The following is a 13,136-nucleotide window of genomic DNA, read 5'->3' as shown; positions in this document are numbered from 1 at the left end:
ACTCACTAAATGGTTGATTGAGTAAGACATTTTTGGAGACAATGTATTACTAATATTTGTTTTCATGTGGAGAAGAAGCAAAGCCCGACAGGTCATCACAGTTCTTATTTTCAAAGGAGACTAAGAAATAAAGTCTAGCTCCTTCAAGAAAATAGGATGAAATTTGCAAAGAGAAAACAGCAAGTTATTTCTAAAGTTTTGCTTCAAAAATACATACTCCCTTCACACATTCTCGGAGATTGTTGCTTCGAGCTGTTAACATATTTCTTCTTGGGAAAAAAGTGCAGCTCCCAAGAAAATTAAGAGCTTGGCTCTGAAGACAGATCTCCCTGTATCTGAATCCCATCTCCACTTTGCCGTGTGTTCTTGGGCAAATCATCTCACTTTTCCTGCCTCAGTCTCTTTTTCTGGAAAACTGAGATAAATTTCACAACGACCCTAGCAGGCAAATGGCTATTAAAGATAATGTGTGTAGAGTGCAGAGCACAGGATCCAGCACCTAGTAGATGCTCAATAAATGGTAGCTGTTATTAGTCCCATAAACAATGATCTGCAGAAGCCCACTCAAGCCACCAGCACTTTTAAACACAATATACAAAAACAATTGATTTTTAAAGAACGTTTGAAAATACTGAAAGTGTGAATTAAAAAATCTCCCATCAGTATTATGAATAAAACCTCCCCCAAATAAAAGAGAAGTGGTATGGACTGTGTGGACAATTTTCCCTCTAACAACTTTGAAATAGTGACCTCTGCTGGCCTGTGGAAAACACGAGCTTTCCCACCAAAGCTTTCATGATTGAGCAAGGGTTGAGTCAGCCAGGCTTGGTCCCTGTCCCTGGAACAAAAACCAGGTGTTGCATTACAAGGGACAGAAATCGTCACGAGGGTTACCACGATGTAATTGGGATGTTAACAAAATTAAAGGCCAGCCTTTCCATTTGCTCATCCGCCCAGAAGATTCTTTTTTTCAAACCCCATGGTCTCCTATTTTTAAAATGTCATAATTGCATGCAAATGTTACAGCCGAAAAACAACACAAGGGGCATTAAAAATCAATCTTCCATGTAAGCCTCAGATTTTCCAGCATGAAGATCCAAAAGCAGAAGTGGTGACAAATGTGTAGAAAACAGAGTGAAAAAGTCAGAATGCATCATTAAGAATATTACAACAAAAAGAGGGAAAAAAATCTTTGGGAACACATGTCCGATTCAGCTGGGGTAAACAGCCAACTACAAAGAAGGCTTTAAAAAATCCTGCAAACCTCTTACAGATATGACCCAGAAATCCAATTAGGAAGCAGTACGACCCCTTTCTTCAGGCAGAAATACGCTTGATGGAAAAGGCAGCTCAACAGTCTATTGGCTAGGGTATATAGACATGAAACATGTTCCCACCTTTTAAAGGTGTGAAATAAAACAGAGGTTGCAAAACAGCAGCCATAGGGCTGTGTAGTTTGGTTTGGCACTCGCTGTATTTTTTTTTTTTAATTAATTAGTTTCCAACACTTTAAAAATGGAGATTTCATATCAAAATCTGAATTTCTGCCTTCTTATAAACAAATTGGAGATCTAGACATAGCAGGCAAGCATTCTCCCACTGCGACAATCAACTAGGGTCCGGCAGCTGCAGCAGTTGTCCCTTTAGAAGCAGCACGTGCCCTCCAGTTTGCCATGTTCTCCATTCCCCATATAGCAGGCTCACTCATCATATCACCTGCCTGGCTTTTGTAAACACTTGAGTTTGAGACCCTGAGTTTCTAACAATCCTAAGGCACTGAACTGTATTCAGTTCAAACAACTATCAACCGTGTGCAAGATACTTTAATAGGCACTGGGGATATAAAGAATAAAACATGATCCCTGAACCCAAAGAACTCATGGATCACTTTTTCCAGTGAGAGCAAGTAAACTGGTAATTAAAATACATTACGACATGTGCATCGAAAAGTTATAGAAGTGGTAAAGACTAAAGTGATTAAATTCACTTTCTAGCTTTTTGAGATGGTACCCAGTTCACCGATGTTCAGCCTTTATTTTTTTCTAATATGTATATATGCATTTAAGGGTATAAATTTCCCTCTAAGCTCAGGATTAGCCATACCTCACGAGCTTCCACATGTATTTTTATTATCACTCCTTTAAAATCATTTTTCTAATTCCTACCTGTGTGATTTTTTCTTTGACCTGTGGGCAGTTTTAAAACATATTTAATTTCCAAACTTACAGAATGTTCTAATTATCATTTAAAATTGATCTTTACCTTAATTGACTTACAAACATACTCTAAATGATCTTAATGCTTTGAAATTTGTTGAGACTTGCTTTATGGACCAACATATGGCCAGATTTGTAAATGCTCAACATGAGCTTGAAGAGAACACATGTTCTTCAGTTGTTAGGTGCAATGTTCCATATATGTCCATTTAGATCATGTTTGCTGATTACGTCATTCAAATACTCTTCATCCTTACCGATTTCTAAAATCTACTTGTTCTATCAATTATTAAGTAAGGTATAAAAAATATCTTATTATAATTGTGGACCTGTCTGTTTCTCCTTCTAAGGGGTTCTGCCCATTTTTGCTTTTATGTATTTTATTAAGGTATAACATTCAGAAAGTACAAACATCTTACATATACAGTTCAATGCATTTTTATAAGTATATACCCACATAATTCAAATCAAGACATAGACCATTTCCAGCACCCCAGGTTTCCTCATGCCCTTCTAAGTCAATAATAGGTTACTCCTCTCTCCATTACCATTATTCTGACTGAGGGTGATAACATTAAGTTTTACCTGTTCCTTGTTCCTGAAATGCATATAAATGCAATCGTACAGTGTATATATTCCTTTGTGTCTGGCTTTTGTTTAATATTATGTCTATGAGCTTCATTCATATTGTTTCACATAGCGGTAGTTCATTCTTTTGATAGCTACTTAAAATTATATTGTAAATGTTTGGCACAATATATTTATCCATTCTGTCGATAAACATTTGAATTATCTCCAATTTGAGAGCTATTATGGAAAATCTTGCTATAAGCATACTTGTAAACATGACTTTCAGTGGGCATATGCACTCATTCCTCTTGGGCATATACCAGCTAGTGGAATTTAATAGATTCTAAGATAGGCTTGTTTAGCTTCAGTAGATATTGCCCATGTTTACTCCTTCTGGGAATTACATGAGAGTTTTAGTTGCTCTACATCCTCATCAACACCTGTCATTGTCAGTCTTTATTTTCAGCCCTTCTGATAGGTGTGTAGTGGTATCTTCGTATAAATTTGCATTTCCCTAGTAACTAATGGTGCTGAATACCTACCTTCTCTCATAAGCCATTTGAATACTCTCCTTTTTGAAGCACCTGTTCATCTTTTGCCCATACCATTTTAACATACTTTGAGGCTATGCTACTAGGCGCATTAACCTTTAGAACTTTATTTTTCTCACGAATTGAATCTTTTACTATTTTGAAGTGCCCCTCTTTATCCCTAGTAAGGCTTTTGCCTTAAATGATACTTTGTCAAAAAATTAATACAACTATACCAGCTTTTTAGTGTTTGCCTATCTTTCCTATCCTTTTATTTTCAATATATCTATCCTTGTTTTAGATGTGGCTCGTTAACAGCAGTTGGATTTTGTTTTTAGTTTTTTGCTTTTTGATCAGAACATTGAGTCCATTTATATTTAATGTAATTACTGGATATACTTGGGTTTAAATCTACGTCTTACTATGAGCATTTTCTTTATCCTGCCTATTACAGATTTAGTTTTCCTTCCTTCCTTTTAGATTCTTTTTTGTTATTCCATTCTTTCTCTGTCTCAGCTTGAAACTTTTACTATCTTCTTAGTTATCCTTAAGTTATACGCATCTTTATTATATCAAAATCTACTGCTGACACTTTTACTCTCTTCCCAATGTTAAGACCTTAGGATATTTTAACTCCCAAATACTCTGACTTATATATGTTATTGTGCTGTGTACTTTAATTCTCCATATATTTAAAACCTCATCAGACATTGTTTCATAAGTCTATTTACCTTTTTTGTTAATTTCTTCCTGTTTCTCTGTCCTTCTTCTCTCTGAACAAACTATCTTTATAAATTAAGTTCTTTTTAATGTGACCTGTTGATGAAATTTCTCTTTTGTTTGCCTGAAAAATGTTTATTTGTTATTTTTGTAGGTTAATGCTGGGTATGGAATTCTAGGCTAGAAAATTTCTTTCTGCACTTTAAAATTTCCATTCTATCGCCTTCGATTGTTCTTGTTGAGAAGTTAGCTTTTTAGTTGTTGCTCATTTAAAAATGGTCTTTCTTCTCTCTACTTTGAAGACACTGTCTTTGGTTTTTAGCACTTTTACTATGCTGTACCTTAATGCGCATTTTTATTTATGTTTAGGGTTCACAGAGATTTTCCAACATGCCGCTTGCTTGATGTCTCATTGACTCCATAAAGTTATTTGCTTTTAAATCTTCAAAATTGCTTCTGTTCCATTAAATCTCTACCTCCTTCCAGGAGTCCAATTAATTACACTCATAAACTTTCTCATTGTATCATCTGTGTCTTAACCTGTCTTCAGTATTTCGATATTTTTGACTTTCCATGCTTTATTCTGGATAATTTCTTCTGCCCTATCTTCCAAGTCATTTTTCTTAAGCTATGTCTAATCTGCAGAAACTTATCCACTGACTTAATTTTAGTTATTCTATTTTTCTGTCCTAGAATTTCTTTTCAATTTTATATACATACATATGTAGTTTATGTGTGTGGTTTCTACTACACATATATGTAATTTCTACTTCTCTAATAAAAATTTCAATTTTAAATCTTATTGAACATAGTAATCACAATTATTGTAAAATCTGATAACTCTAATATCTGGAATCCCTATGGGTCTCTTGTCTGTTGCTTTTGTTGCTCTCATTCATGTTGTCTTGTTTCTTCCCATGCCTGGTTATTTTTGTGTACAGACATTGCATTTGAAAACTTGTAGAAATAATTGAGGCCCAGGGTGCTGTTTTCCTCTGGAGAGGATATGATACCTTCTCCCAGGATCTAGAAACACTGGCAAACAGAGATTACCACAATTGAATGAGAAGTCTTAACTCAACCACAATTTATGGAATCTACTTTCTCGTCACCCTTCCTACTAAAGTGTAGCCCCTCCTGCTAAGCTCCAGCTCAAAACTAGGGGGTTTGCCAGCCCCTCTTTGCAGACCCTGAACCCCAAATGTTGTCCCCTGTCTTAGGAGGCTCTTGAAATTGCCCCTACCCTCCACTCTATCCTAATCAACAAAGGTAAGCTCTCAGAAGCCACAATGGCACTGCATGACCTTGTTCCTGAAGCCTAATTAGACCCTTGGACACTGATCCATTTGGACTAATTTCTTTCAGTCAAGAATTCGGTTGGCATGCAGGAACAGTTGGTCAGTCTTTAGCGTATGTAAACTCAGGAGCTAGAGGGCAGATGGAAATAGTAGAAAGCCAGCAGGCAGGGAAAGAAAAGAAAAGAATTTATGCACAAAGAATCATTTAGAAATCCTGAGAGCTTTCTAGATTCTTCAGGGGACCCAGAGCAGGTCTATACTTGTGCTAACCAAGGCTTTTCCGTGCCCTTTAGGTTCAACTCCCATTTTTTATGCTTAAGCTAAACTGAGGTGGAGATTGTGTCCTTGCAACTAAGGGCCATAATATAATTAGGGAGGGACTATTGTTTGATATTTTTTCAAGACTGTAGACTGTTACTAATAAAGTGAGAGATAAAAAGGGTATCTTCAAAAAAACTATCAAAGTAAAGATCTGTGATTTAGAGGTCACCTTCCAGTGTTTCTCTGCCAGAGGCAGAGAATTACTTTAGCACCAGGATCACTTGTAGGACACACTCAACGGTATCTGGTAATATATGTGTGTGCAGGGAGAACATGAGCATTTGAGGGCATGGTAGAGCCACATAGCTCCTGCCAAGTAATGCAAGTGACAAAGTGGGCACGCACCAGGACACCTAAGGAGATGCATTTAGTGCAGACTAGGAACAGAATAGATGCTCAATCAAAACAAGACAGCAATAGCAAGACACATCAATTTTGCAAATAAGTAAGAAAAAGGGTCTGTGAAAACAAGGGTTGCCTCCACTTACTTCTCACACACAAGTGGTAAGCTCTCTGAGGGCGAGGTCTGTGACTCTGTACCATCAGTGCCTGTCACAGAGCTTGGTAGTGAGTGAATGCTGAGTAAATGGAAGAATTAACAGTATTCTACAAAAGCAAGTCTACAATACCTTGTCTTAAAACTCCTGAGGCCAGATGTTTCAGAATAAAGAATTTTTCAAAAAGGTAATAGTGATGCATATTATATACCACTCCCATGGGGTCTGCGACAGCACCTCATAATCAAACATCCTACAACAAATATAAGCATAGTTATACTACATGGAATAAATTAAGTCTGCAAACAGCCTCCTATCAGTCAGTTAAGGTCAGGTTTAGCTGCCAAGTAAATTTTGTCACCAAACTTACAAAGAAAAAAAACAAACGCTCTGGATCTCAGAATTATAAATAAAGGTCTGCTAATTTTCACTTACTTTTTGGGAAACTACTACTGTTAGTAGAGCTCATAGTCTACATGGACTTCATTGATGGAAAAGTCAGAAATATTAAAATGTAGACAGGTTAAGATACAAATGATATACTGAGAAAGTATAACTGGAATCCTGGAAGGACGGGGGCAGATGTGTAATCTTAAGTTACAATACAATATGACGAGGTCCAAAAAAGAAGAAATGACAACATTGAAAAAAACACATTGAAATCTCTGGGAGTATGTGGGATGGCTAAGCTCATCATGAAAAATGAGAAGTTTGCCAAGACAGAAAATCAGGCAAAGGGAACAACATAGGCACAAGCACATAACAGTGTGAAAGAACTCAGGTCGTAGCAACTGCTACAATTCAAGGCAAGCATATGAACGTCTCAGTATTTCTCAGCCTTACCTATGGGATCTAACCATATTCTTCCAGCTTTCCAATAAATCTGATGGAAGAAATCTACCTTATAGCAAATTATAGTTCATATGCCTCACTTATCTGAGAACACCACATATGAGAAAATCCAATAGAGCAGTGATTCTCAGTGTGGTCTTCTAACTAGCCGCATCACCTGAACACTTGTTAGAAAAACAAGTTCTTGGGCCCCAACCCAGACTTAATCAGAAACTCTGAAGGTGGGACCCCAGTAATGTGTTTTAACAAGCATTCCAAGTGATTTGATGCATGCTAAGTTTGATAACTCCTGATCTATAACAAACTCTTCTCACAGTGTGATTTTCAGACCACTGCTGAGAATTCATTATAAACTACAGCTCTTGGGAATCAGTCCAGACCTCCTGAAGCAGAACCTGCAGTGCAGTGGAGTCCAGACCCTGAACCTCCTTCTACTATGCACTCCTGTGACTCCAATGTTTCTGATTCTAAGTTTCAAATGCCACTGCATTAGATTATAAACTCCTTGAGGGCAAGGACTGTCTTGTTCATAGTTCAATTTGTTTCTAATTGCAGGGTCATTATAGAGATTCAGTGAATGTTTATGACTAGCTAGCTCTGCATCGCCATGGCAACTGCCAAGGCTGCTTAGGACCACGACAGAGAACTACAGAGGTTATGTGCTTGTCTATTCCACTTCTTACTCCTTGAAACAATAGATTTTACTTATTTAAAAATGGTAGTCTGTAGGTTGCTAAGAATAGCTGGATTGTTAACTGATAAAGCTATTTTTGTTATAAGCTATTCGATTTTAAAGAAAGATGACTCGATTAAGAGAGCAAAAGAGGGAGTTGAGGGCCTTAGTCTAAGGACCTCAACTACACTGAGATGTAGTTCATACTAATTTAAGTAAAGTTGACAGACATAACTGTTAGCCTGAGGGAATATGATTCATTTAGAAATGCTATTCTGGCAAGAAAGGAAACTTCTTTTAAAAGATGGCTTTCAGTACTTGCCTCCTTTGTTTAGTTTTGGAAGAAAGGCAGCCAGTACAATGAAGAGACTTTGAAAATTCAGGCTCCTAAACAGTGATCACCCACCAAATTTGTCTAGTTAAGAGCAAAATCTGATTTCTCAAGAAGTTAAACTTTTTCAGGTTTTATAAGCACCAAAGTGGAGATGGAATTGAAATGGCTAAGGAAACACACACACACACACACACACACACACCAGAAATTAAATTACTGACATTGTAGATATACATATTTTAATAGTCCCATTTTTTTCAAAAATGTCAATTTATTTTTATACCCAATTCAGTGTCAGTGATATACAAAAGGATATAAACAGATTACCATATTTACAGGAAGACATAAAAAACAATTACTAAGAAACAAATCTGGCAAAGTAACAAATTGTTGCTTATCCATGTCCACTCAACTGTACAAGGTTTATTCTAGGACAGTTTCCCAGTTCTCCGTGAAAGAAGTTACACGGATTTATACCTTCCATGAGGGTCAAGCAAACATTACAAGAGCAGATAGAATCATGTTTTACATTGACAGAAAAAAAAGCTTTTAAAGAACACTAATTTTCAGGCCAATGTTAGAGCATCAGCGAACTCATAGGCAAAATGTGACTTCATCAAAGCAAATGTTTCTCTCCCGTTGGCTTTCCTAAGATCCTCCTCCTCAAACTAGGGAGAAGGAGCTCTTTCCAATAACAGGTGACTGAGCCACACCCTACCCAACAGACAGTGTGGAGATTATCTATACACAATGAAGAAAAGAAACTGACAGCCTTACCGACTAAATACAATCCTGATTTGGGACCGCAGTTTCCAAATCCCACCAGGCAGACTTTATATGACCCATATTTTGTACAAAGCGCATTCTCTGAAGAGAAAATAGGGATAAATACTTCCAAAATTTTCACATTGCTCATCGAACGTACCTTTGACCACAGTATTTGGGAAATAGCAAAAACCTAAACTTAGCTGGACATTTTACCTAAGTCAAAGTTTAACGGAATCATCCCATCATCAGTCTCAAGAATCCAGTAGGTTAAATACCACAATCTTTAATGGAAGCAGAAAGACTTCTTTTCTCCCAAAATGCCTCAGCCAGGGGCAGCGCAGAGAATGGAATATAAAAAGCTCAGTGGCTTTAAAACATGGAACTCAATAGTTCTCAAGTCGACTTAGCCACCACTTTCTGGTCATCTAAGTAACTAGTTCATTTAAAATTCAAAAATAGATCAACTCCGCTTCAGGAAGGAAAAAAAAAAAGAAGAAGGAAAAAAAAATGGCAATAGCCTAAATCTTCCAAACTCCTGACGACTGGGGAACTGGCTCAAAGACACTTTAAAGGTCAACAGGATTCATTTATAATTTGGCATGTGCTGCCTGAAAAGGCTACAAATAAAAAGAATAAAGACATAACACATCAAGTAATCAGACAAATTGTAGACATACATACCACATTAAAGATTCATATATAATACTGTGCTGACTAAAGAAAAAATCGGGGGACACTTAGAGGGGAAAAATAGGAAAAAAATTACAAGGGAGCATTTCGGTCCAAAGCTAGTCCAGTGAATATCTATCAGTAGGATTTCTAATCTTTCATCTCCAAAGAATTTGAGCGAATAAATTATAAAATTACCTCGCTCACTTTTGCAACAACCAACATGCTCCCAAGTAATCCCGCTGACGTCTTGGTCTCACTTGCAATTTGGTGACTAAGTTGTTTCTGGCTGTAAAGATTTTCCTAATATATTTTAATTAGCCAGTTAACACGGCAAAGACTGCTCCCTCTGTGAGGCCAAAAAAGCTTCACAAAATAATTTGATCTAATGAAGATGAAGGATGGGAAAAAAGGGAAAGCTTCCTGGGTTTTCTTGCAAAATTTTTTCTCTTTCTTGAAAAACTCTGCAATCACTTAAAGTTTTATTCCAGAAAAAGAAAGCAAAACTAGTTGGGAAAATACCCATACACTTATTGTTTACTAACATGATACAAAATAAATTCATAGATGTCGGTCGATTGCCTTTCAAAAACCAAATGTGAATGTTTAATCTTGTAACTTAAGAACTGAATTTTTCCACATTCCTTTATATAGAGTTAGCATCTGTAAATTGAGACCTTTTTTGGACAATCATGCAAATTTAATTTGTCCCTGGAAACAAAAACACAACCTAACAGATTAACAAAATATGTCTTTCAGACAATATTTTTTCTGTGAACTTTTCTCCAGTGTTACCATTTTTATCCTTTAGTAAATAGAAACTACTCTAAAAAAGTTTATGTATTTCAAGTTTAGAGAGCTAAACTCTCAGATTGACTAAGAAGACTAGATCAAGTCAGCCTATTTTTGCCTTCTGAACTGGCTCCACTCCTCCTAAAGGTAAATTCTAAAAATTTTCTTGTTATTATGATTAAGCTATATAAGTTAGAGACGTTTCTACTACCATAGATGCTTCTGCAAAATTGAATAAAGATTTTATTATACCACACACAAAAAAAGCAACTGGTACAGAAAAGGCCGTTTTCAGTTATTCTGCTGAGAATTTCTTTCCATGATTTCTCCCATTAAAGTATAGCTTTCAAAGCAACCACTACGACAAAGGAAGCATCTAATTAGTCCATTTTCTTCTGATCCAAGAATGCTGAACATTTACTGTCCCATCTGTAGTTGTATCAGCAGTGTAATGAACACAGTTTATATTACTTAACTATTCTTTGAACTCCAAGAACTGTTGAAGTCTTTTCTGATGTTCTGCAGATGCTTGCACAGCACTAAATGAAACATAAATTCAAAGCATAAGCTTTATTTTACATTAAGCATATTAAGTGAACCACAGAGCACAGAGTCAATATTTTTCAAAACAATTAAAAATGAGTAGAAATCTTCACTTATTTAGTACTTCTGAAAAAGTTGGATGAAAACCCTCCTTAATCTAATGAAGAAGAGGGCCTGCATTCAGAAACGGCATGCTTTCACCTTCTAAAAGACCAAAGCAAATTAAGACTGACAAGTGAAGGCATCGATTTTAACCTGCTCTGCTGTGGAACCTGCTGTGCAGAGTTCCAGGCTTTGCAGTAGATTTTCTGGGTTTTATTATTTTATTTAAACCAGATTCCAACATTATCTTTGAGTTGTGGAGTATTTGAATTGCCTTTAATATAAAATCCTTTAAACTAAAATGTTTGGTTAAACATAATAGACTCCACTAATCGTTTTCAAAAGTAACAGCTTGGTGGTTTAGATTTACTTTTCCCTTTGAAAATAAATTATGTCTTGGAGGGGGAAATTGAGTTCTCTCCCCACTCTCACCCCCACAAAAAAACATTACCTTGACAAAATCAGGGCAAATATATAATGAAACTAGTATAAAACTTCCTTTTAAACTTCTGGGCAAAAAGTGAATACAATGAAAAATTTTAATCTTCTAGTTGTTGAATAGTAATATATTATCATTGAATGATAAAATTCCAGGAACTGAATGTCACCGCTTTTTAAAATGTCAGAGTCTTATTATAATAATTTTGCTACAAATCATTCTAAAAGTCCTTGTACGTACACATCTCTGCTTTCTTAAACCATATAGCTGCCTCTAATTGAACCATTTCAAGTATTTTACTGTGTAGATTCAATCTCCTCTAGGTGTTAGTGAGGTTGTCATCTCTAACTAAATGGCTCTGAGCTCTCTCAAACACCAAGTCTACAGCTTTTCTTATGATTCTCGCCTCTGCTAGCAGGTACTGCACTATACCTTACTACTGTTAGTACTCCTGACTCTAACAGCTGTCTTTTCCCCTCAAATTTTAATATGTTATAGGCTGGAAAACCAGTAAATCAAATTTGCCTAAATTAAGAGTAAATATATAATACTGTATGTCAATTGTAATTGAAAAATAAATTTAAAAAAAAACAAAGAGTAAATAGGTATTAAATGAGTGCCTCCAACGAGTAATTAGCCTGTGTTAATTTTCACACTTCAAGAGTTTATTTATACCTGGTTCTCAGAGGTGGAGTTTTGGATAATGAATAAATTAGGTATTATACAGTAATAATAGTTGTTGTCCCAATAATACAAAATGTACCAGGTGGGTTTTATATATGTATTTTATCTCTAAGGACAGCAAATGGAACAAAGTGGGATAAATAACATACCCTTTTTTGTGGGAGGGTTAAACAGTAGCAGAAAGGTTCAAAGTTTAAGAGACACAACACAGCCTGCTAGTTAGGAATGTAGACAGTAAGGAGTAAGAAAGATCTGAGTCTGAATTCTGGCTTGGCAACTGACTACTTGCATAATCTTGGGCAAGTTGCTTAAATCATTAGGTAACTTACCTATAACCACAGATAATCAATAATGTAACCAAACATATCCAAATGTTTTAACCCCAAATCTAGTATATTTTTCCACCATACCATTCTGTCCTATATTTGTACAAAAAAGTATCTACTGACCTCATCAATTTTAGTGCATATATAAAATATGGCTCTTCTCAGAGAAACAAAGGCAGAGTTTCATTCTTATAATTTTTTATCAGTCATCTATCTCCTTTTCTTATCTAAGAAATCTCTATTTTCCCCATTTTTGTTCTATAATCAATATACATCATGTATCTATTTCATTCTCTAAATTCACCGAGTGTTTTCTGAGAGTATCCTGCATAGCGGTTTATAGCTCAGAGGCAGTCTGGTTGTATACAGGGAAAGAAGTGGAATTTTAAAAGCAAGAAAGACCTGATTTTGGGTTCATGTTCTAACACTCACTGGATTGTGCTATTAAGCAAGTTCTTAAACTCTTTAGGCCTCGGTTTCCATATCTGTACAATTATGATAATCTCTACACCTCACAGACTCTTTGAGAAAAGCATATGAAAAAAACATAAACATATAAAGTGCTGAGTGTATTGTCCGGAACAGCACTGTCCAAGAGAACTTTCTGCAGTGATGAAAATGTTTTGTATCTAAGCTGTCCAATACAGTAACCACTAGCCATATGTAGTTATTGAAGACTTGAAATGAGGCCAGTGTGGATGACTAACTTGATTTTTAATTTAACTTTAATTAATTTAAATAGCCATACTTGGTTATCACATTGGAGAGTACAGATGTAGAAGACACTCGATAATAGATTTTA

At 35.9% G+C, this 13,136-nt stretch overlaps 1 protein-coding gene across 2 annotated transcripts in view; it reads right to left on the bottom strand.

Annotated features, from left to right (window-relative positions):
* Positions 1–2,578: 2,578 nt before the first annotated feature.
* NDC1 (NDC1 transmembrane nucleoporin) overlaps positions 2,579–13,136 on the bottom strand; it is a 53,003-nt gene continuing 42,445 nt past the window's right edge. Inside the window, exons 18-19 of one of the 2 annotated variants that reach the window (XM_023536763.1) lie at positions 6,285–6,405; positions 2,579–5,071 (exon numbers count right to left, since the gene is read on the bottom strand). In XM_023536763.1, coding sequence (XP_023392531.1) covers positions 6,315–6,405 — 91 coding nt within the window. In that variant the 3' untranslated portion in view covers positions 2,579–5,071; positions 6,285–6,314. Of the gene's footprint in view, positions 5,072–6,284; positions 6,406–8,246; positions 10,780–13,136 lie in introns of those variants that run through there. The other variant, XM_011370457.2, reaches the window with a different exon arrangement.

Source organism: Pteropus vampyrus, unplaced genomic scaffold (genome assembly GCF_000151845.1).
Source record: "Pteropus vampyrus isolate Shadow unplaced genomic scaffold, Pvam_2.0 Scaffold170, whole genome shotgun sequence".
NCBI lineage: Eukaryota > Metazoa > Chordata > Mammalia > Chiroptera > Pteropodidae > Pteropus > Pteropus vampyrus.
This window is presented reverse-complemented; position numbering and strand designations above follow the sequence as displayed.